Here is a 24,280-nt window from a genome sequence, read left to right on the forward strand (position 1 = left end):
ACTAAAAGTGATGGACTTTAAGGGTGGCCCAAGATGAGCACAAACCACAAAGTCAAAGATTTACTAGGAGGCAGAATTGACAAGAAGGAGGGAGACTGGAGATGGAGGCAATGGAAGAGGAATTGCTAAGAGCTGCTCCTGGGTTTCTGGCTTAGGCAAGTGGATGTGGGCTGGGGCCCGTTCACCAATGAAAGCTGTATGATTTCGGAAGGAAGAACTAGGAGTTCACTTTTTGGATGGGGTGATGCTTGTCGATTTTCTGGCTGGAGATGTCTAAAAGGCAGCTGCATACACAGGTCAGGCTCCAAGGAGAAGTTCGAGTTGATCAGTGGGTCACTTCTGCCAGGCCGAGGGCAGGCTGCGCCAGCATCAGGATTTGGTCTGCTGCCTTTACTCTGTCTCTAACCGGCTCTAGCCATTTCACTACCAGGGTACCTCTGATATCTTCCACAATGTCTGTGCAACCCAAAATGTGTCAGCCAGGCATGATACATCCACCATGAAACCATATTATCTTTACTCCCCGGCAGTGGAGGGCCCTTGAAGTCCGTCTTATCAAGGGCATCCATGGCAGTTTCAGGAGGTCTGTGCCAGAGAGGACTGGATCCAGGCAGGGCAAGTATAGACCCCTGATGTCATCCTAAACCAGGATGTAGACTGAACGTCCCCCCACCCCGGCTCTCCAGCCTGAAACCAGAGGTCACCACGGCCACTTCACCATCGTGTGCACTCGCTCATGTTGGTTTTCTGTGAGATGTTCCCTGACAGGCGCATCGGTCCCCTTGCTTCTAAGATAAATACTGACCCTGGACTGAAGTAGGACTTCGCCCTGAAGGGTGAAGTCTGAAGCTACAAGCGGGGAAGAGGGAAGCGCGTTAGGGAGTGTTTCCCACGGTGTGAAATCGTTCTGGAATCTTTCAGAGAGCGGTTAGCTGTTGGCCTTTTTCATATGTTTTGGTTTTAAAACTTGACAGTCCAGCAAATGAAGGCATTTTTTAATTTAGTACAATATTAATAAATTCAAATCATCTCAGAGAGAAACTGCTCAGTGTGTTTGGGTCTTTGAATTTTTCAAAAAGTCCCCTGATGTACGAACACGCATTATAGCACTCAAGTCTATCGGGCTAATCTTTCTTTTGTAGATAACAGCATCTCTAGACACAACTGCTTCAGGTGCAGAAGAAAAGCGCGCGCATACACATTTCATAATGTTTCTCTAATTAGAGGGGATATTTAAATTCTAAAAATAGACCCTCCTTTAAGCAGGAATGAAACGGCACTGCTGGGACACAGCCTGCGTGTCAGCTGAGCTTGGCTATCTGGGGACGTGGCTGCTGCTTTCCGCGTGGGGGATGCCGTCTCACAGCCAGAGAAGAGGAGCTTGTGAGGAGCAGATACGATCTCAGTGTCCACACCAGGAGCTTTCATTTGGGCCCGATGTCTTGACTCTGATATTCTAGAATCTCACTGAAATCGGTGCAGGCGGGGAAAACAATTTAACAAAAATAGTCAACGGCCACATGTGTTTTATATAAACTCAAAGAAAATATCCAAATAATTTACTCATTCTGCTAGGTAGCTTTTCAAATCGTCATCTCCTCAGTGACCCACAGTCAGTAAATGTAGAAGGGAAGCTCAAAGCAGACCCCAAAGATGGGAGGCGGGATGTGAGCCTTCACCAGACTGGAGGAACTCTACCGCAACCTCAGCTGCCGAGGCGGCTCCTTCTTGTAGTGGACACTTTGGTCAAGAAACAAATGTTTCACGGATATCACGTGACTGACGTTTCTGTGAGCGTCCTGCTCTGATGACAGGTGCAGCAACACAGGAGTTCAAAGGTCAAGTGGACAGGAACTTATGGCCCTGGCCCATCACCTGGGTTACTTCACAGACTCCATTCGTTTAGCTTCGCGTCAGGCACCACTCTGGATACTTCACATGCATTGTCTCATTTGATCCTCATGTTGTCCTTAGGAAGTCAAGTTTCCGGTATAGAGATGGCTGTCATTTTCTCTTTATGCCCACGTCCTTGTCATATTCCAGGAAGCGATTGACCTTCATATGACAAGAGCCAGAGCCAGATCCACCAGGTTGCAGTTGACTAGACCAGAGGTGGACACCTGACGTCACATAGACTGTGCTGATCAGCTTCATATTTGTAGAAAGTTGCAGTTGGATATAGATAAATCAGGTTGGTCTCTATTGAACATGACAACCGATAAAGGTTCTAACAGAGAGGCCGTGTCAGATCCACTTGCAAGTCTTGGGAGAGAATGAAGAATGATGCAGACAGAGCAGCTGGCCTTAAGAGAGACGAACTGACTGAGAAGTCACGTTGGTGCCTGACTTTATTTGAGTTCCTGGGTTGCTCGTGAGGCCTGCCACACTGCCTGTCCTTGGGGGTTCATGAGACACCCTGTATCCCTACCATTATTTCTCCTTTCTTCTTAAATTACCTCGAGCAGATTTCATTCAATACAACATAGTGGTCTCTAAGAGAGAATTCTTACCCCATTTTGTTGAAGGGGAACAGACTCAGAGTTTAAGCAAGTTGCCCAGGATGATGCATATAGTATAAAGTGCAATTCAAGCCCACATCTATAAGACTCCAAAGTTTGTGTTTTCACCACTAAGTTAATTTAGATCTGAAGATATCACCATACGTTGTGGACTGCTAAAGCCATTTGAATCTACTAAGCTAGAGCCTTTGTGATTTTCAGAAGTGACTTCTGTGTCTTCCTAAAGTTTAATCTGCAAAATGAGTGCTCACTGGAAACAGACAGGCGCAGAGTCTCCACATTTTCATCCACATCACTAAGTCGAGGGAAGTGAAACTTCTTGTCTTCCAGCTGAGCTGCCTCTTGCAAGGACTCTGATGCTCACTGCTTCTGCAGAGCACATGCATCTCCAGCGGTTAGACCCGTCTCCTCCTAAGGAAAAATTTCATTTTCTTCTGGTCAATTTTCTACGCACAATTTATCACCACTAGACCATCCTTATTGTTTATCTTCATGGACTGTTTCCTAGAAGAAATCGACATGCATTTTTTCTCTTTGCAACTAGCCATGAACCCAGAGTTACTCACGTGATTCTGAACAGCCAGCTTTGGAGCTGTGCTGTTGGCCCTCCTTTATGGAGAAAGAAGCTCACTTACAGGATCCTCTTACACTCTCTGAGCTCTCTTGGCTCGTGTCCTGGGGTGTGAGGCCTCACCACTCTATCACCCTACATGACTGCTTGGCTCACAAGAATCTGGACTGGGGCCACTCCCTGATTCAGTGATTATGTGCATGGTTTATGTTAAGATGTTTTTATTGTAGTTCAAGCAAAAAACCGTCACTTGCTATAAATCCATCAATTTTGGTTACTTTAAATTTGTTACAGTCAAACATTATAACATCAACAAGAATTTTAAAAAACCATCCAGACACGCAGCACTCTAATAAATCACCTTCCTCAGTTTTCTACCTCCTTTGTGTTCTGTTTACATGTAAACCCTGGACCTAGTTTCATCATAACAGATGCTCCTTTGTATGTAGCTTCCCTTCGCCTAACTTTTCAGGAAGCACTTTTCTGTATGGCTAATTTTTAAATTATCATTTGAGTGGCCACATCCACACATGTTAGATGTTGAACTGTTAATGTTTCCAGTTATGTCTTTAAACAATTCTAAATGTGGTAACTACCTAGCTGCTAGGAGACCAGCTCGCCCTCATCCCCAGCCATGAGTGTTGACAAGCATTGGCCACATGCAAACAAACAAAGACCAAGCAGACAGCTGATCCCAGGATATTAGCAGAGTTTTTGGCCACATGGGGAGTCAGTATGCATCCCCCACTTCCTTGGCCAGAATCTAGGCAGACGTGGGGAGTTTTCTTCACACTTAACTGAGGGTCCAAAAACAACAGAGAAAGAAGCTGGGGACCATGGCGGTGACACCTTCGTTCCTGGGGGCAGTGCAGGTCAGTGGGGGACAGGCAAGACTAGTGGAACTCGTGTTTCTCTGAGCACTGAAAGCTGTGTGCCTGTCTTCTGTCCAAACAGGTCCACTGTGTTACACAGAAACCTGGTATGGACTCTTCTCCCTTCTGACCACAGCCGAGACTCAGAGGGACCTGCGTGTCTCTAGGAGGGACTATCAGTGGACATCTCTGAATCTCTCCATCTGGACCCTCAGTCAGACTTCTGGAAGACCAGTGAGTCTCCTCTGGCTAGTGGAAAAGCACAGTGATTTCAGCCTGCAGAAATGAAAGTCTGGGCAACCAGCAACCTACTCTTTACCCTTAAAAAAACACACTTTTTAAAAAAATCAGTCCATTTCCTCATCAAACACAAACACAGGGAACTACACAGTAACAAGAAAAACAAAAGGGGGACAAAAAGGGGTCTCCGCTGATTCCTATGCTTATGCTGAGTGTCCCTCAGCCTTCCCTTCACAGGGGCTTCACTCTTATTTTAAGACGGGTCGCAGTGTTTGAAAAGCTCAACAATTTGCCACTTCGTTAGTCGGTTACCGGAAGCTACAATGTACTCGATTTGCCTCTCCTCAGTCTGTCTTGGTTCTCAGAAGATCCTGTCTCTGGTCAGCTCCGTTCTTCTGGGTCACACTTCATCCTGATCTGGGGCTGCTCCATCCTGTGAGGCCCCCCTCCAGTCCTGAAGCAGCCTGAACTACCCCGCCTTCTCCTGCCTTCTACAGCAGCCACAGTGGTGTCACTCCCAGCTGTTCCTGAGCTGGTTCCCAAGCTCAAGGCTAAGTGGCTCCGCCCGGATCAGCAACCTTGCCATGAACAGGTCAGACTGTGTTCAAACACCACCAATGTAGATTTAATGCAATCAGCCACTTACCCAACAGTTCCAAATTAAATGCAGACGCACTCAACACGTCTGCTAAGTCTTATAAGGGAGGGAATACTATTTGCCAAACTTCAAAAAAGTTTTCATTAAGAGATTTCATTACAGATAGTCTGTTGAGAATGGTAGACATCTTTAAGGTTACCAATGGTAACTCCAAAAAACTAAATTTTAATTAAAAGCTTAAAAACTAAGTTCAGTCAGCTTTCCCCCCACCTTATTTTCCCTGACTACTCTGTGGCGGTTGATGGCTTCTCTGTCCATCCTTCATCTCTACATTGGTACCCACAACACTGGATGAGTTTCCCTCTCTTCCCTGCATGGCGCCTTCCCTGTTCCCTTCACGGTTCATTTACTCCCAACGCCTGCAATTATCACCCACTCGTGGTTCCTGGGTATCAGCTGGAAGTTGCAAGTAATAGAAACCTAACTTGAACCAGCATAAAAATGTAAAAGATACAGGTTTCCTCTGCTACCTGAAAGTAGGGCATTCCCGAGAACCCTTTCATAAAGTGAAGAACAATTACCATTAATTTATATGGGGAAGGTTTTTGAGCGTTCACAGACCCAAAAAATTACCCCCGAATTCATACCAAATAACACACAAAACCTAAAATAACACTAACACGTAGTAAAAGCAGGAATGATAGGAGAAATACCCAGCCTGTATAAGGTAGAAATCATGTATGTACTGTGTAGTTTCACTTACCAGAATCGGGAAGACGTGGAACACACGGGAAGGCTGAGAGGTGGTGGTGGTGGTGGTGACAGTGAGGGGTCAGGCTGAGTCGTCGGAGGACAGGGCGGTGGGAGGTACAGGCGGTGGGGCGTAGGAGAGAGAGGGAGAGAGTCGTCTGTTACCATCTCATCGTCAGCTGAATCCATCAGGGCAGGCAGCTCCCTGACATCTGTACCTTCTGACTCTGTCACCTCCATGTCCAGGGTCGAGGTTCGCTATCTGATATGGAAGGCTTGAAACATGACTACGCTTGACTGCTTAGCCTCCATAACTGGCTCGCTGAGAAACAAATGCTGAACACTGTTCTCACATTTCATCTTCTTCGTAGAAGCAAAATTCCTCTTCGGATTTCTTTCGGTTAGGGAAAACAGGTACAATGTAGGTCTTTCTTCACAGCGAAGTGGTCTAAAGTGAACTTCTGGATAGAGGGAGAAACCAGTATTTAATTTAAGGATCCTAGGCAAGAATGAAGCTGAGCCTTAGGAACACTGAGCATCAGGGACTCAAAACATGTGGGCTTTTTATCTATTCTGTTTTCTTTTTCTGTGTCCATGTCATTTTCCTTTGTGCAGACTGAATTTACATCTCGTTTGTTACAGAGAGCAGGAACTCTGGGCTGTAATGTCTTGGTCTCAATTTCAGATCTCTAAGAAATGATATTGATTGGCTCAGTGTAGGCTTAGATCTTGAATAAATCAATTTCAACTGGGGATACAGTCAGGGGAAAGGGTCAGGTGCTTGCCTTGGATCCATCAATATGACTAAGTGGTCGTAAGAACATGGTATGTCTAGTTGTCACCTCCAGACTTAACCTCCCACCTGAGCACATAAAGAATTGCAGGATATCGTCACATGCTGCCACTTCAGTTTCAACCAGCCTGAAGCTGACCTCGTCATTTCCCACCCAAACAATTTGCCACCCTCACCCCACATCTACTCGCTGTGAACGAATGGTACCGGCATTCTCCCAGCATCTCGGCCCAGCCTTGAATCATGCTGTCTCATCTCTTTCTCTCTCCTCTGTGTGCGGTCATCACTTTGTACAACAGTAATAGTTGATATTTAGGGAACATTTACCACGTGACTCTCAGTGGTATATAGATTAGCGCATTTAATTCTCAAAACAAACCCATGAGGTAGTTACTGTTGATAAAGCTGTTTCACAGATAAAGGAACTGAGGCTGAAAAAGATTCAGTAACTTGCCCAAGATCACACAGCTACAAGTAACGGGCGCTAGGAAGCAAATTTAAGTCTGATCTGGAACAAAAGCTTTAACAACGCGCCATGCCATCTCATGGCTTCTGAAACGTTTGTTACTTAATCACTCTGATCTCTCTTATGCTGTGAACTCCTCTACGATCACCTTGTACGCCCACGCAAACAGCCTGGCACTGCCACCCCCACAGCCGCCCAGAGTTCTGGAACTCCCCTGGCACCTAGAGTCAGGTGTGAGAGACCCAGGCTATCAGTTTCCAGGATTATGTTCCTTGATGGTTGTACGTTAACATCTCTAATCGTTTTTCAGAGTTTTCTAAAAAAGCAGTTAAAGTTATGAGCTTGTGCTGTTTTTCCTTTAACTCACTCATTCCTCTGTACCTTCTATGTTTTTCATGACTCACCAGACAACTACAAAAATCCCAAAGTGTAAAGTTCTTTAGACGGACATAACTACTGACTGTTGGCTATGCGGTGGACAGGACTTTTCCTTGACTGGATGTCCTTCATCTGAGGACTCCTATTACTATTTCTAGGAAAAACTTTCCCCATGATGTGCCTCGATTTTCTAAAACAATGCTTTTCTGGAAATCCTACTCAGGTGAACTCACAAATCCTCCGCCCGAGTCGTTTTCCCTTGGAACATGGCGGTAGTGATCCCCTTCACACAGCCTTCTGCAGCCCTGTTGAGTTTCCACTGGTCGTAGAAGTTGTGGTTGTGGTAGGCAGACTTGGAAATGTGCCCAATGATCCTGGCCTCCTGGTGCCCACTCCCCGTTTAATCCCTTCCCTCCAGGGTAGGCTGGACCCAGTGACTTGCGTCTAGCCACTTGGGTACAGTGTGATTCTGCCGTGTCACTTCCATGATCTGGTTACAAAGATCGAGACTGCCTTTGTGCTGGGAGACCCCTTCTTTCTTGGCCTGTGCGCTCTGAGGAGCAGAGCTGCATGTGGAGGGCCCCGTGGCAGGGACTGAGGGCTCCAGCCCCCAGGGAACCGAATCCTCCTGAGGATCAGGTGGGCCGGAAGGCAACCCCTGCCCAGCCGCACCTGGAGACATCCTGAGACAGAGGACCAGCTCAGCCCCGCAGGCGTTCCCGACCCACAGAAACTCAAGGCAAAGTGTGCTGTGTTAATCCACCAAATTTTGTAATAACTTATGATGCGGAATAGTTAATAAAGTAACAAAACTCAAAAAATCAACTTACCCTTATCACAGTCATGTAATCATGTATTTAACGTTTTGGAAATAATTGTTGTAATAACTGTTTGACTTTCAGGTGAGGCAAACAATAGGCTACTCTTGTTTCTCCTCAGACTGTTCCTATCTGTCACTCACAGCGTCCTCTGCTAGGAACAGAGAAGGAGGCCAATGTGGACCTGAGGCTGTTTCTCCTGGAACACGCCAGCATTTGGGGAGTGGGACGAAGTACCCTCTGAACGTAACATGGGGCCCCTCACTTTAAGGAGAAATTGCATGGGCACGATCACATGACTTGTTCAAGGTAACTTCCTGCTGAGGTCGCTCAGCTAAGACTCATTCTACCACCGATCCCTTGATGTAAGATTCTTGTGTCTAAATACTGCACACCAACAATTTAAATTTCAAAATGTGAAAATAGAGCATAGTAGTTTAAATCAATGAGAACAATAGGAAAAACTCTCTTTATGATCTGAAACGATTTCGACATTAATCCTACAGTGAATGTGAATCTGGCTGCCAATAATCTATTCACCATCACTTGTCGTGAGGGACTCACAATGATGGACGCCTTCTTGTGGTTCTGTCACAACTCTGGCCTTAATGACCATATTCTGTGACAGTAAAGGGCCGGGGGGGGGGAGCATCCACGCCCTGATGATGACATTATTTCCTTATCTGTGAGGCTGTGCTCCTGTTTTCACAAATTACAGGAAGATAATGGTTTTTGTGAATTACTTTCTTGGGGACAAAATTTTTACGCTGATCCTGTCATCACAGGTTTATGTCCTGTATAAAGCAATTGCCAAATTTCTGTTTGCGGAGAAAGTAAACAAAGACTCATTGTCTCTCCCTATTTTCTCCAAAAGGCACAACTGTAAACCATATGTATGGGTGTGCACACAAAACAGTCAAGTAGACTCGCCACTCAGGCGATGCTTCAGAGGAGGGGGAGGGGGCCTCTGCACCTGGTGGGAAGTCCCTCCTCCCTCCAGGAAAAAGCTCCAATTTAACCCGAAGGCGCAAGTTTTCAAGTGCACATTGTTATCAGCAAATGACACTTCGTCACAATCCCTCCGCATGTCCAGCCCTGAGGCCAGCTCTGAACACTCCCCACATCATATGTTCCTTGTGACACACTGCAGGGAGCTTCCTGGGATGGACTCTTGGCTAGAGACGATGACTCTGTGCCACAGAGTATTCGGCCAAGGCCAATTCCAGCTCCCACGCCACCTGTTTTCTCTGGAATCCCGTCTCTGTTCTAAATCTTTCATTCCATGCACACTGGAAAAAGCACCGGGGAGTGGCAAGCCCAATTTGTTGCACTTTTGTTTCACACCATGGGAAACATCCACTGGACAGACTCCAGTACAAAGACAGCGTTTGTAAGAGCATGGTCGGTTTATGTCCCTCCCGTTTGCTCCAAGTACTGACACGCCACGAAAAACTGAAGACTGATGCATACTTTCACGGTCCAACACGAGCGTCAGGGGGAACAGAGCTGCAGACTGCCTTCCTGTCTTCCCTGTTCCCAGCGTGGCATCTTGCAAACTGGAAACATGCCAAAGACGAGCAAAAGCTCATTGTCAGGCTCCTAACAAGAATTAAACATACTTTTGCCCCCCCAAAATGCTGTAAGTCAATCACAGGACTATTTTTCAATTTAAGATGCTAAGCCACACACTGTATCCCTGGACTTATGTTTGATCTTTAATTCGCAGTCACATTTACAAGAGGCTGGGCAGTGGTAAAAATCAAGTTATGATTTGAGAGCATACCAAGAGGTTCCTATTACAAAAAAGGAATCTCCATATAAAGAGTACTGTTTTGTTCTAAAATCATAAACGTTTTAAAAAGCTGTTAGTTGGGGAAAAAGTTTACAGCAAAGAATGGCAGGCTGGTGTACATCTTCGTTTCCACAGTCACAACAGCACACTTGTTTTTAAAGCACACCCCACAAATGGGCAAAAGTTACATTTCTACTTTAAAAGCGGCAAAGTGCACAACACACATGCCCAGAAAGAAAAGCAACACCAGAGCTCCAGACTCGGCCCCAGAAGGCGCAGTTCAGGCCGTCTCCCCACCTGCCAGCTGGGGGCTTTTGCCAGCAACCTCTGCCCTCTCCTCCCTCACGTAACAGGCAGGGATCTCCTCCGTCCAAGTCACTCTGCGTTCTAAACCCTCCTTCAGATTCAGAAAAGCGGGCTGCCGTCTACACCTGCTGTGCTTTCGGCAGGTTTCTGAACTACAGAGACCCTCCCCGCAGCGGTTGCATATGCTCCCCGCAGCATCCTCGGTTACATCCCAGTGCGTTTGGAGGGGCAGGGCACAGAGGCTGGGGCAGGGGCGGGTAAAAGTCAATGAACTTCTAAAGTCGCCATGAATAAGTTAGGGTTTTAAATTGCTCTTTAAAACTAAAGAAAAGCAGAAATCGGAGAAGCGACATTTGATATTCTGGGAAGAAAAGGAAAAACTAACTTTTGGTTAGAAAAATATTCCCTGAAACACAGTAGTTTGGAGTCCGTGGAGTTTTAAATGCGACAGATGCATTCAAACGTCTTTCATGAGTTTGTCGCCTGAACCGCTCGTGTGAGACCCGCAGAGGCGACGTCCTCTCCTTTCTCACCACGTGTACTTGCTCTCCCACTCTCCCAGATTGTGCAGGTCTTCCGTCCCTGTGCGGCTCATGGTATTCCTAATCTGAAAATCAGAATGTGCTACTTCTACCTTCAAATTTGGGAGGTCAATTTCAAGCATAAAAATTGTCAAGAACTACACCAAAATCCGTGTAAGAATCCACGCTGGAGCAAGAATTGTGGCCTTGCTCTGAGCCTATTTTCAAGTGTTTCGTGTCTATTTTTGCCTCGTACTCCAACAAAAAAGCAGCAGTGAACATGTGACGGTCAGCCTTACTATTTTCACAATTAACGTCTTGTTTTTACATCAAACTTTTTCTCCTGGGGCATTAGAGGAATCTTGTGTAAGAACTCTCACAATGCCTGAAATACTAATAATAGACAAGATCCTTCGAGAGAATCTTACTTTCTGGATATCACTTATTCCTTGGGGAAAAAACTGGGTAACACCAATTATTGTTTCAAAAAGCATAAATATTCTAGACTGCATTAAAAAGGTGTATGGAATGCATAAAAAATGAAGAACCAGTTTTTTTTTTTTTACTCTAGGCTGACGTTTACTGTATTCATTTGAGGTTTCCATAGCAAAAAAGACAATAAAATAATTTCGAAAGGATTTCAAGAAAAATCTCACGAGTAGTAGAATTTTTGGAAGCAAGAATTATGCAACATGGAAAAAGGAAATTTAATACTCAATTTTATGCCTTAAGATGTATGAGTTCTCTGAGTATAGTGAGCAGATCCACAGGCATTAAAAATAAAATGAGCTGAATTGAGCACTGCTCCTTAGGTCAGATACATTAAATCTCCTCTTTTGTGGATCCCTCAGAGGAATAGATTCTTCTGTTTCAAAGATCTTCCATGGGCTTTTGGAACAGAGCAGAGAGACCCCTCAAACACTTCCGGCTGCTGTGGCAGAATCCTGACTCCAGGCGGAAGGCCTGTGGTTTCCAGGAATCCTCTCACCATCTCTAAACCTCACTTAATATGATACATAGAAGGGAAGAGAGTCTTCCTCACAGGAGGTTGTATCAAGGTAACATGACAAACATGAATTGTGAGCATGTGAAACAATGTGCCCGGTTGTCCTGGCACAAGCTTTGCTCTGAGCCAGCTGATGACCCAGCAGTGGAGATGACATGAACGAGTCCAACATGATGACCTGGACACTGGAAGGGGTACACCATAGCACTATCCTCTCTCAGAGGAGGATGTGACTGACCGACATGAAAGGCTGGGTGGCCTCACAGAGGAGGCAGCATTTGAGCTGGGCTTTGAGGATGAGACAGACTCAGGAGGCACGCGGGCATGGAGAGGGTGTCAGGCAGTGCTGAGGTCAGCAGCCCAAGTCCAGTCCACCTGTGCCCACACCTCTCCCAGAAGCTTGTCAGTATCCTCCACACACAAAGGCCCATGGCTTTACCAGGATGCTGCTGGCTCGGTGGGGGGCCAGCCAAGCCTGATTATGCTTTCACCGTGTGCATCTGTGCTGTCACGGGTGCACCTGTGCTTTCACCACATGCACCTGTGCTTTCACGGGTGCACCTGTGCTTTCACCATGTGCACCTGTGCAGAGAAGCACTTCCAGGCATGAGATTCTGGCCTGGACCCCGAGACCCATGAAAGCCCCTGCTTCAGGTGGTTCCCTCTGAGCTTGCCAACTGCCCTGTGCCCCTGCTTGAGGGCACAGCACACCTGCCCGCTCTTCAGCTGCTCTACCTGGATGAGACTGTCGTCTGGCCTTCTTTCATGATTTCTTTTAAAACTCTACTGGTTTCATTATTTTATCCATTTCTAATTTAGAACGTTAGCTTTAAAAAGTCATCTTTCTTTTCCTGTTTACCTTTGGACAGAGAACAGGAAGCAGTAACATAATAAGCACAGTTCTGCCTCGAACAAGAAAAATTAGCATACCCCACTCTCTGCTCCCCGGGGAGCTCAGCATAAATATTTGCAGGGCCCAGGTTTCTATTTTTGAGTGGAAGTGTGGGCTAATCTCTTTAAACTTGGATCCAGCATTCAGGATCCAAATTTTGCCCCTAAACTAAGGATATCATTTAAATTAATAAAAACATTAAGATCCAGGAGATAAATAGGCAAAGAAAATAAACAGAATATCCATAAAAGACACTACAACCAGTAAATATGTAGGAAAAGAATTAAACCCCATTATGAATAACAACAAGAACACCAAACACCCTGTCCTGGAAGGCAGGAAGAAGGAGACCAGGAGTCTCTGTACCGCTGGTGGTGGTGTATTCGGAATAGCACTTACAAAAATCTATTTGGCCATAAAAGGTTCTTATTCTATGACTCTTACAGAATTTATACTAAGAAAATGATCTCAAAGGAGGAAAAGCTCTTGGCAAGTTTCTTGGTGATCTTCCTGTTTCCATCCTTGCCCTCCACTGCCCTCACCCCTCACCTCCGGCACGACCTATTTTTAACAGAGTGGGTGACCCCACCCCTGCTCAGGACCCTCCAGCAGCTCGTTGATCAGGTGTAAGGCACGTCCTGATGTCGGCCTACAGGTGCATCTGCTCCTGTTCTCCCTCCTTCCCCTCCAGCCACACGCCTTTGTTCTGGGGTCCCTCTGCCTCTGTTCTTCCCCTAGGGCCCCACGTGGGCCACTCCTGCTTCTCTTCCACCCTTGTCCCACTCTCCTCTTCCCAGTGAGGCCTCCCTGACCTGCTCAGTCTACACTGCCAATCTCTACTCTTGCCCCGGAACACAAGCTGCACGGCTGGCTCCCATTCCTGTTCTTTCCTTCTACATGCTACGTGAATTATGTGATGATCTTTCTTCCCCAAAATGCAAGGTCCACAAGGGCAGGCATTTTTGTCTGTTTTGCACTAATGTATCCTGAAATCTTGGAATAGTACCTGGCACATATAGGAAGTCAATAAATGATTGTTGAGTGAATGCATTTAAAATGGCATAAATGGGGAAGCATTCCTGAAAACAGAGGGTTGGCTAATTAGTCATCATAATGGGTGTACTGGATTCATGTAATGAAACCCCCCTAATCTTTCTGCGTGACTCAAGCCTCTGCAACCAGTACCCTATGGATCGGGCATGCTCAAGAGAGAAGAGGAAGCACCAACAGCTTCTCCGTTAGGGTGCACGGGACACCCCCTGTCTCTGGCCTTCAGGAGATGATGGACAGATGCATCGTTGGACCTGACACAGCGAGAGCTCAGTAAATCCTTTTTGACTGAAGGGGAAAAGAGCTTATGCCTTCTCTCCTGGCTGCACTGGGCTTCTCGCTCCTTCTACGGGGAACAATCTGAGAAGTGGAGTCTGTTCTCAAAGGTCATCCCAGCAGAGGAGACGTCAGGTCAACCACAGAAGCCCTGGTCTGTGGCTGGGGCTCATACGCTTGACAAAGCTGCTGGCCACCGCTGTCGTCCCCCCTCCTGTCAGAGCAGGGCCACCTCTCATTGTGTCAGCCCCTCAAGGCTGCCCACATCAGAAGCAGTGGCTTGTCTCACTGGGTCCTGGGAAGACGAAGCCAGGTGTGGGGCTGGCGTGCATGCAGTGATCATGGCTCCGTTTATGTAACAGTCTGATGACGTAGAAGGCAAGTTATTCCCATCAGGTATAGTACCTTTTTCTCTGATTTGAAACCAAAAAACACATTTAATCTTTAATGCTAGACTTAGTCTAACTTCTCCCTTTTGTTTCTTCTGACAGGAGGTAAAATAATAGTCTGTGCTTGTGTTCCTACACAGGCAGGCGCCTGGTTTCTTCCTCAAACAGAACACTGAGAAATTCCCAGGATGATCCGTCCCTTGATTTTTTAAACCAATGGGTTAAAAACTTTAATTTAGACCCATGGGGAAGGGGGAAGGGAAATTGTGAGTCAGTAGATCTGGGGGCAAGCCAGAAACCTGGACTGTAAGAAGCATTCTAAGTGATTCCGAGGCAGGTGGCCACAGCCCCGCCGGCCAGAGAGAGTGCAGGAAGATGAGAAGAACAGACGCCACCAGGACTCAAAGATGTGACCCACTGCGTCGTAAGTAACACAGATAAACGAGCAGGCGCAAGACCCATCCTGGCCTGTGACAAAGCAAGGAACCCATTCTGGGAATAAATCGTGCAACGTTGCTCCTAATGAGGAGTACAAAAGCCACCGGAAATGCACGTAGGAAAGAGTGGAATGAAATCCGTGTGCTCCCTCTGTAGAACCGCGGACGAGCGATCCTAAATACACCATGTATGAAATGGTTCTGTCTGTATGTGAAAAGTGAATAAAAGCTAGAAAGTTTAGATATTTGTAATTATAGCAAGTTTGAGAAAAAGGAATCTCGGATGGTCCACCTGCTGATTTTTCATGCCCAGCGGAGCTGCCCGTAGCTCTCGCCTAAAACCCCAACCGAGTCACTTTCGGTTCCTAATTTGTTTTAGGCAGTTTTAACAATGATTCACTCTATTTTTTCCCAGGAGTTTTTCTTCATATTAGTATAAAGTCTATTCAACTGAATTGCTCCATGCGAATGGGCTGGAAAAAAATCAGTTTAGCCAGTCTGGAAGACATTCTGAAACAATCCTGAAATAGTCAGTCAATGAAATACAATGTCACCATAATAATGACTATAAATAAGCAATGAGAAAGATGTTTATAATAAAAGAAAAATTAAAATTCAAAATTATATGCTTATGAAGATAACTATGTAAATCAGATACCATGAAGACACCTGTGACTCATGGAGTTGCGTGGTGGCAAAGAATCTCGGTGCTGATTGCTGGGAGGGGGCCCAACACGAGGCGTGGGGCCCCCCGCGAGGCCAGCAGAAGCGGCTGCTCTCTCGCAACTCTCAGGAGACAAATACGCCACAGGCCGCTGAGCCACAAGCCCGTGACTCCATCCTTGGATGGTCCATCTCATTGTCTACAACTATTGCAATAACAGTTGTTCGTTATCTCCTTTCTATAAGTTTTATTGTTTTCACAATTTAAAAAATCAATATATCAGTAAAATTGAGAACAGATTCTCTCCTTACATTCTCTGATGACCCTGAGAGAGGCTCACACATTCCCAGACATCTCAAGTGACCCGCTGCTTCAGGAGGGGTAATGGCTCCGACGCCGTGTGCCTGTCCCTGTCTGTGGACGAGCTCTGAGCTCCGCCTGCATCATCAGGTGGCTGTGTGTGCAAAGCAGCCTGCACGGCGGGCGGGAAAGCCCTAACATTTAGAGCTGTAGTCATGAGTTCTAGTCCTGGCTCTGAACCTCACCAGCTGTGTGAGACGTTTTGTAAGACCTCGGGCAAGTTACGGAACTCCTCGGGGCCTCGATATGGAGAGGGCAGCGTCCACCTTACAGGGTCTGTGGGTGTGCCACGTCTAAAACAGAGCCTGATATTCAACAGATGCTCAAGAGATGGTACTATTAGCGCAGCAGTGCTCTGTAAAACACACAACACGTGTAACTGCAACGTGATGACGATGGTAATAGAAAGGGAAGGAGGAAAAGAGGGCAGCAGCGCCAGCAAGGGCAGAGCAGAGCAGCACAGCACTGGGAGGGAAAGAACAGACGTGTGTGGAGAGGAGCGAGGAGCCTGGCACGGCTGGAGGCTGGGACTCCTGAGGAAATGGGAGTCTGATTTTTATTTTCAAGAATATGGAAAGCCATTGGAGGCATCTTGAGAAAGAGATGATAAGGCAAGAACCATGCTCTAGGAAAACAGCGCTTTGGAAATGTGGAGGATGGGATGGAGGGAGAAAAAGCAGAGGCAGGACAATCCCTTGGTTAGGAGCCAAGAGGGCATGACATTGAGCTGGAGGCCTGGGGACGAGGGCGAGCGTGGATCTGAGAGGCATGGAGAGGAGCCGGGAGGCTGTTAGGAGAGTCTGAGTGAAATGTGGGGCAGACCAGCACAGCGTGGATGTGACGGGATGGAGACGACAAAGAAAGAAACCCGTGGAGGATCTCCAGGAGCAACGACAGGAGAGGAGAGGTTCAGCGTGACCACAAGTCTTCAAGTGGGGACAAGGTTGTTCCGTGGCTCAAGAACCAGGGAAGATGACGAGCTCAGTGTGGGACCAGAGGGTCTGGGCACTTAGAGTGACACCCACAGGCAGACCCAGGAGAGAGACCTGGCCTCTGAGGAAGACTTGGGAGTCACGACCACAGAGATGAGACCCAGAGTTCAGGCTCTCCAAAATCGTAAATTATAGGAGAGGGTCTTAACAAACGTGAACATATCACATGGGCCTGATAAGAGGACAGAGGCGGGCGAAGTGAAGCCCCACCAGCAACGGACTTGAAAGAGGAGAATACGGCATGAAAAGGAGAACAGTGAGACCCACGAAAATCTTACTAACTTCTAAACTTGGGATTTTCACATTCACCTATAGAAACAAAGCTAGTAAGATCATTGGGTTCCTTCAGGTTTAGAAGTTAGAACTGGTCAAAACTCGGTGCTTCCAAACTTCTGCTATGAAATTAAACAAAATATTTTCATATCATAAAAATATCCAACAGAGACTAATTCAGAGGTTTCAGTGTTTATTTATACATTGCATATCTCAAATAGTTTGGGACGAAATGAAGGTTCGACAGGAAGTCAGCAGATTCTCATGGAGCAGGCTGCCCGTGTGCAGCACTGGGGAGCAGAGTCCAGAGCCCCTAGCCTGGCATCCAGATGGCAGACTGCACACGGCCCATCACTTGTCCAGGAAGTGCCACATTTGCTCTGTGAAGACAACGGGGGTGAAGGGGTGAGGGAGGCAGGGAGGGAGGGAGAAGCTAACGTAGATCTTTAGGGAGTGTGTGGGTCTGGCAGTAAAAACAGCCACGCTCAGGACGACACATCTCCGAGTAAAGCTGCTCCCCTTAGACTCCCGTCCACCTGCTCTCACGCGGCCAGGTCCTAACAAAACACACGGACACTCCTAGAGCCTCCCACTTTATTTCCTACCTCCGTCTGGTCATTCTAGTCTCTACTGAATGATATAGAAGTTACTGTCCTGGCTGCAGCAGGAAAGGTCTAGAAAAACACCAAAGTGCAAAAAGTGACTGCCCATCGAACACCCAAAATGAGACAGTACTGTAAAGACCTCGTCAGCTTCCCGTGAAAGGAACGTGCTGCTTTCCCATGAAGCCACGTCTGCGGATTCGCTCCTTTCTCCACACGTTAGAACTCGACTCATCGTAAACAGTTCTCATTTTTCCTCCAAATTTGCAAGTTGAATATTCTTCTAATGTTTTACCTTAAAAGGCCAAAGGCCTTGCAATAGTTTGAATGACAAATGACGTGTACATATTCTTGTATTCTGAAGTTTTTACCACAGAACATTTTTACTTGTTTCTCAAAACAGCCTCAAATAATGGTAATAAAAAATATGGTATTTTTAATCCTACTATAAATTTTGATTTTAAAAACCTTCAGTTAAAATGAACGATTCATTAAAATGATGAGAGATAGTAAGGAAAATCTCCCAAATTCACATATTTTGAGTCTTTTAAAATTTATTAGAAATGGCTGGAATCTCTCAGCACTTCACCAAAAAAAAGCACAAAATCAAACTATTTTCTTGCCTAAAAGTAATAAATGTGCTCTTTCTCATTTTCTGAAGTTAGGAAATAAGGCAGTTCATCTGGAAATTTTAATGACTATTTTAAAAAGTATTTTATTCAGTTTATATGACTTCTGAATTAACCTATTATATTCATTTTTTGCTTCCCACTACTGTAAACAAATTTACACATCCAGCTGGTCAAGAACTGAAATACAGCATACCTACCGTCCTCCTCTCCGTCCTTGTTCACTGAAGACGACATCTGAGAGAAGAGCAGAGAGAGTCTGTTACAAGGAACGCTGAGTGCGGAAACTGCATCCAGAAAAGCGTTTTCATGACCTTAGGGAACAGTTTACACACGATGGGTCTCTAACCTGAACCAAGCAAATACCGCTGTTTGCCCTTGAGCAGCACTGCTCCTTCTTTCAGAGAAACGGACGCGGCTTGGTGATTGGTCCTCTCACGAGCAGCGGGACCACCGAGGATGAGGGAGAGAGGTCCCCGCAGCTGCTTCGTCGGCTGAGGACTCGAGAACCGGCAAACTCTCACACTCAGTTTGCACACGCGTGTGTGCACACACACACATTACACAGTTGATTTAGCTTCTTCTAGAGCTCTTAAGTTAATTTATCTGTTTATTTCAATGACTGGGCCACTATTAAGAGCAGACGTAATATCCTCTGTGGCAGACAAATTTGAAAGCAAGGTTTTTCTGAGATAAAAGTTTTTTTTCTAACTAAAAATATGTATTTTTTTAGTTTTTTTAAACATTTCATTGGGAGATCCATCTTTCATAGAGAGGATGCACAAAGCCCAAGAATACTTGGAATAAACCCGCCTGCAGCCGCCGCCCGAGCTGGGGCACGCCAGCCTCCCCGGTTGAACCTCTTCTCCCAGAGGGATACCCACGACCCTGATCGTGTAACACACTTACAGGTTTCAAACTGAATGGTCAACTTCTAATTCTCTGAACGTGCTCACCCTCAACAGGAAAGATCTGCCTGCAGCATCTGAGGTTTGGGGCAAAGTACAAATGGAGAGCCACACACCACACACCTGGATATTGGAAAGTTACCTGCGAAGCTAACAAAGGGACGAACAGAACACAAAAGATGTTCCCTCCAACTCTCTTCCACAGTACCCCTTTGCAGGACCTGGAGGCTGTGTTCTGGCTCTCTGAGCACCTCAGAGGCAGCCTGACTATGGCAAAGCAAGGAAGCGAGGCCCGTGGCCTCATCCTGCCCCTGGCTCCATCGCCACTGTGAAGGCCGCCCGTGCGAGGGGCAGACATTCCACACACCCCCTCCCTGCACACAGCCGCCCATCCACAGGCCCCTGCAGGACGGGGGCACGCAGTCCACAAAGCATGACGGGGACTTGGGGAGGTGCCCACAGACCCTGTGCCAGGCTTGAGCTGTCTGGGCAAAGAATTCCAGGGTCTCAAGGAGCGAGAGGTGATCTAGACTGGGGGGCTTGGGCTCCTGGTAGTGCTGAACTTTGGTTCCTTCATCTTGTCCCGTGGATGAGCACTAAGGCAGGAGCCTCTGAAAAGCAGGACCCCCAGCAGGGCCCCCTTGCTCAGGTCTAAGGGCCATATCGAATATGAACAACTCAGCAAGAAGAAAAATTTCAGCAATATTAAAATATTTCCTGTAATAGTCAATGTGTCAGCCTGGAGGGTGTTTTTCGTGAGATTAACATTTAAATCAGTAACTCTGGGTAAAGCAGATTGCCCTCCATGCTGTGGGTGGGCCCCACCAAATCAGCTGAAGGCCTGAATAGAACAAAAAGATGAGCCCCTCAGAACAAGAGGGAATTCTCCAGCAAGGTGCCTTTGGACTTCCTCTGCACCAACCCTCCCGGGCCCCCAGCCTGCCAGCCCACGGTGCAGGTTTTGGACTTCCAGGCTGCACAACTCTTTTTATATTTATAAAAAGATTGTTTCCCTGGAGAGCCCTAATGTGTTCCCCCAAGTCATAAATAGTTTAAAGTTATTTTTCCTTCCATTCTTTAAGAAAAAGACTGATCAAGGGCCAGCCCAGTGGTGTACTGGTTAGGTTCGTGTGCTCTGCTTCAGCGGCCCGGGGTTCATGGGTTCGGATCCCGGGCATGGACCTACACCACTCATCAAGCCATGCTGTGGTGTCATCCCACATACAAAATAGAGAAAGAGTGGCACAGATGTTAGCTCAGCAAGAATCTTCCTCAGCAAAAAAAAGAAAAAAAGACTAATCGACTATGCTTTGTTTTATTTTCTGTCATGGGAAAGGATGATGTAATGATGTAAATTCAGACCTCTGTACAAGTTTTATGTAAAACGTCCTTGAGATTTTCCAAGTATTTCAAAAAACAAGAAAAATTCTCTTCAGCTTCCTTGCACGGAGACCACGCTTAACCACGGCTGGTTTTGGAGATGGCAGAACTTAAATAAATTTGAGTGTGAAAGTAACACTACAACATAAACGTTATACTAACTGAGATTAGGCCTTTGGGATTTGACGGCTCTCTTTTTCTAAACAGACTATAAAATCGAGTAACCTGCTTATTCTTTGAAATTGTTGCTCTTTAACTTGGGCAGGACGCCTGTTACAAAGTTCGTTAGAAAGTTAGCCGTTTAGATTTCCTGCTTAAATGAGCAGCTGCTTCTTGCTGGAGCTGCCAAACATTTCAAAGGAAGAAAATATGTGGTATATAAAATAGAATAATTGAGCAGCTTCTCATTAACCTAAAAAGTATTACAGAAATGGACAAACTACCCTAACTAAAACATTTATCATTACATTTTATTTTTAAATTAATTTCCAGAATGTTTTTATTTCTTCACTCTTAAAATATTTTCTCGGTTGGTAGAAGATATTCAGAATGTACAAAACCTTATATAAAAGAAAACAAACGCCACGGTAAGTCTAACACTCAGAGAGGATCACTACTCAATTGGGGGTAATTTTTTTCTTACATTTTTCCATATTAACATACGCCCAAAGAGACCAACATTTAAATGTGAAAACAACAACAGTGGTTCCTGACATGCAGCAGCATTAATTTCCCACCTACTGTCAATGGCTTCCTGATCCTTAAACATAACAGCCAAGAGAAGTCTTGCTTATGGAAACGGAAGAACAAAGAGGGGCACACGGCAGCATCGCGTGTCCTCAGGGGTCACCCCCGTCACATTTTCTTGTAAGAACTGAGACAGGACTCCAGGTGACTCACTTCTGGTTTCTCAGCAGGGGAGAACGTGGGCACCCTCTCCCACCTGAGATGAAGTCTCCACACAACAGTGAGTTTTACTTTTCACTCTCATCTGCTATCTCCTCCCCGTTCCCACTCCCAAAATACTTCTCATGAAGATTTGTATCTTTAATTCCTGTCAAACACATCTAGTGTTCTTGTTGTGAAGTATTCCTCTCCTTTTATCAACCAAGGCAAGCTTACCCCGGCCTCTGTGCCCCTTCCGTATAAACTGTATTTTAAATTAACAGGAAGCTCTAGTACAACCCCTCTGCACTTGGTGTCTCGCCCCCAAACCCCACCGCCCCTGCCAGCAGTTCCCCCACAGGCTACACCTGTGCAAAGTAACTCCCCGGCACGACACCTGGGGCCGAGGCAGAATCCGGGCACGGTGTGACCGAGGGTGGCCATTCCTCCACTTACGGCGGGTTCACAGTCACCCACCAGGGGCAGCTGGGTCCTGGCCTCTGCGTGTGTCCCGGGTCATAAGGCAGGGAGTCCAGATTCACTGCACTTTCACATTCCTTTTCTGATTCTTGCTTTAGAAATCCACAGAACATGACCAATGTTTAGTTATCCATAAACAAAATGTAAGAGTATTTTAAGTTTATGTAAGTTTCATCCTCTTCCTCTTCCTTTCAAGAACGTAAATAATTGGCTGATAGCTAACAAAATGATGGATTTACTCTCATTTCCTTTAAGCTTTTCAGAGGCAAAAAAGGGAAAGAAGCAGGGAGATGCAGGTTGACTAGAGTCAGATCCTGACTTACGAAGAAAGGACATGATTTGAAAATCTCTTACAGTGCGCTGTCCCAAAGACGCTCACTCTCAGCGTCACGGGCACACAAACCTGAAGGCACGGACTCGAGCCGCGCCTCACGCGCCTCAGGAGGCCTCTGCCCAGGAGCCAGTTCTGGCGGCCGAGGCTGTCCAGCCGCGCAGGTGCAGAGCGCAGTCCAGGCCGGCTGCGCGTCAGTGACCAGAAGCCAGGGCTGGCCCCTCCTTCTGGGACGTGAAACTGCTGTTGCCACATCCTCAACGGCTCCACGCAGAGATCAAGGGCCCACCTGAAGGAGCACGCTGCTGGCAGTCGGGTCCAACGACCAGAGTGGACTGGAACATCCTACCCCGGCCGCCACTTCTCCTACCTGTAAGTGAGTTTGAACACTCCTCGTTGGTATTCTCCTACCGGAGCACAGACCCCGGAAGCAGCACTCCTAGGCTGGCTGCCTCTCTGACACGGTGTCTGTGGCCTCAGGAAAAGGGTGCACACAGGCCTCGGTGTGGATGTTTTTGTGCGACTGCCTTCCGTGGTAACCACGCCGCAGACTCAGAGGGCACTCACCTTGATGGGCTGGTCCACCTACACTCCTCACCGGGCCACCTGTCTCGACCTCAAGCCGATGCGTGCTTGGGGACTGCTGGTGAGGGTCAGGGATGGACGAGGCCACACGTGAACCACGACCTGATGTCACTGCCCCCGGACGCTGTTCCCTACAAGCCAGTTACTGAGTCCTGACACCAAACACAGCAAAACCATCCAGTACTCCACACAGCACTGTGGACATGATCATTTTACTGAAGAAATAAAGCTACCAAACTAGTCAGAATAACACATATTTTTTTTGCTGAGCTAACATCCACTGCCAATCTTCCTCTTTTTGGATGGGGTCGCTGCCACAGCACGGCCACTGACAGACAAGCGGTGAAGGTCTGCACCCGGGAACCAACCTGGGTGGAACCTACACACTAGGCCACTGGGGCCAGCCTAGAGTAACACATTTTCGATCAAAGTTGAAATTCCGTTCAGAGCGTTGCTCACTGTGCACCACGTGCCATCGCCGCTGTCTTCTCTCAGCAGAAACGAGGCCACTCGGAGGCAAAGCAGAGTCAGACCGAGGTGCTGTGACCTCTACAGGAGCATGCTGCCCTCCAGTTCCGCAGGTTTCTAACCTTCCCAAAGGCTGTCCCTCTCTCCCGTGAGCCTGGGTGGCACCCCCGCCGCTGAGAGGAGTGAGGTGACTGTCTCTTGGCCTGAATCCCAGATTCTATGAGTCTCAAACCCTGGGGGCCCCTGGCTGCGCAGGGTCTGAGCAGGTCTGGGAAGCCTTCAGGAAGGAGCGTGGGGCCCTCTCTTGGTCCCACACACACCAAGTTTGTGTGGAACCTCACAAAGTTCAAGCTTTTTTTTTTCCCAGTAAAATGACTACAGTCACCAAGTATTGGAGAACCTTACAAATTACCTAATGCAAACTTGCCCCACTTCACGTGACACCTGCAGGTTTCCATTTCCCCAGAGAGCAGCCACCAAGAAAACGCTTCAGCAGAAGCTCGTGCGAGAATTCCGGGGGAAATGCCCAGGTGGGAAAAGGGTTAAGTACCGGAATAAGTTACATTGTGGAAACTACCTTATGCTCTTTCTCCCTCCCCTTCGTCCTGCTAAGTCTCTGGAAACAGAACACTTCATAGAGAATAACTTAAATCAGGTTGGCTTTTCCGCTTCCCAGCAGTGAAATGGGCTATGTCGTGGACTCCCCTCTGCAGGCGACGTAACGCTACGACTAACCACAACAGTGACAACAAAACCCAGCATCCGTGGAGCACTTTCCAGCTGCTCCGCACCCAAGCTGGGTCATCTCCTTCAACTCTCCATGACAGCTCTATGAGGAAGATACCATTATTAACTCCATTTCATAAATAAGAAAACCAAGGCATAAATAAGTTAAATAATTTACCTGAAGTTAGAATAAAAAAGCTGAGATTTGGACCTAGACAGTCTGACACCAGAACAAACTTTTTTCCTTAAAGAAGCTTCATTGGACTAACACCGACGTGAAATAAACTGCACGTATTCACAGTGTACAGCTGGATAAGTTCTGA

At 46.8% G+C, this 24,280-nt stretch overlaps 1 protein-coding gene across 2 annotated transcripts in view; it reads right to left on the reverse strand.

Moving 5' to 3' along the window:
* Nucleotides 1-17,139: 17,139 nt before the first annotated feature.
* Nucleotides 17,140-24,280, reverse strand: part of PPA2 (inorganic pyrophosphatase 2) — a 72,861-nt gene continuing 65,720 nt past the window's right edge. The window contains exons 10-11 of one of the 2 annotated variants that reach the window (XM_046656015.1): nucleotides 18,395-18,431; nucleotides 17,140-17,343 (exon numbers count right to left, since the gene is read on the reverse strand). In XM_046656015.1, the coding sequence (XP_046511971.1) occupies nucleotides 17,315-17,343; nucleotides 18,395-18,431 (66 nt within the window). In that variant the 3' untranslated portion in view covers nucleotides 17,140-17,314. Of the gene's footprint in view, nucleotides 17,344-18,390; nucleotides 18,432-24,280 lie in introns of both variants that reach the window. The other variant, XM_046656014.1, reaches the window with a different exon arrangement.

This window comes from Equus quagga, chromosome 3, assembly GCF_021613505.1.
Source record: "Equus quagga isolate Etosha38 chromosome 3, UCLA_HA_Equagga_1.0, whole genome shotgun sequence".
NCBI lineage: Eukaryota > Metazoa > Chordata > Mammalia > Perissodactyla > Equidae > Equus > Equus quagga.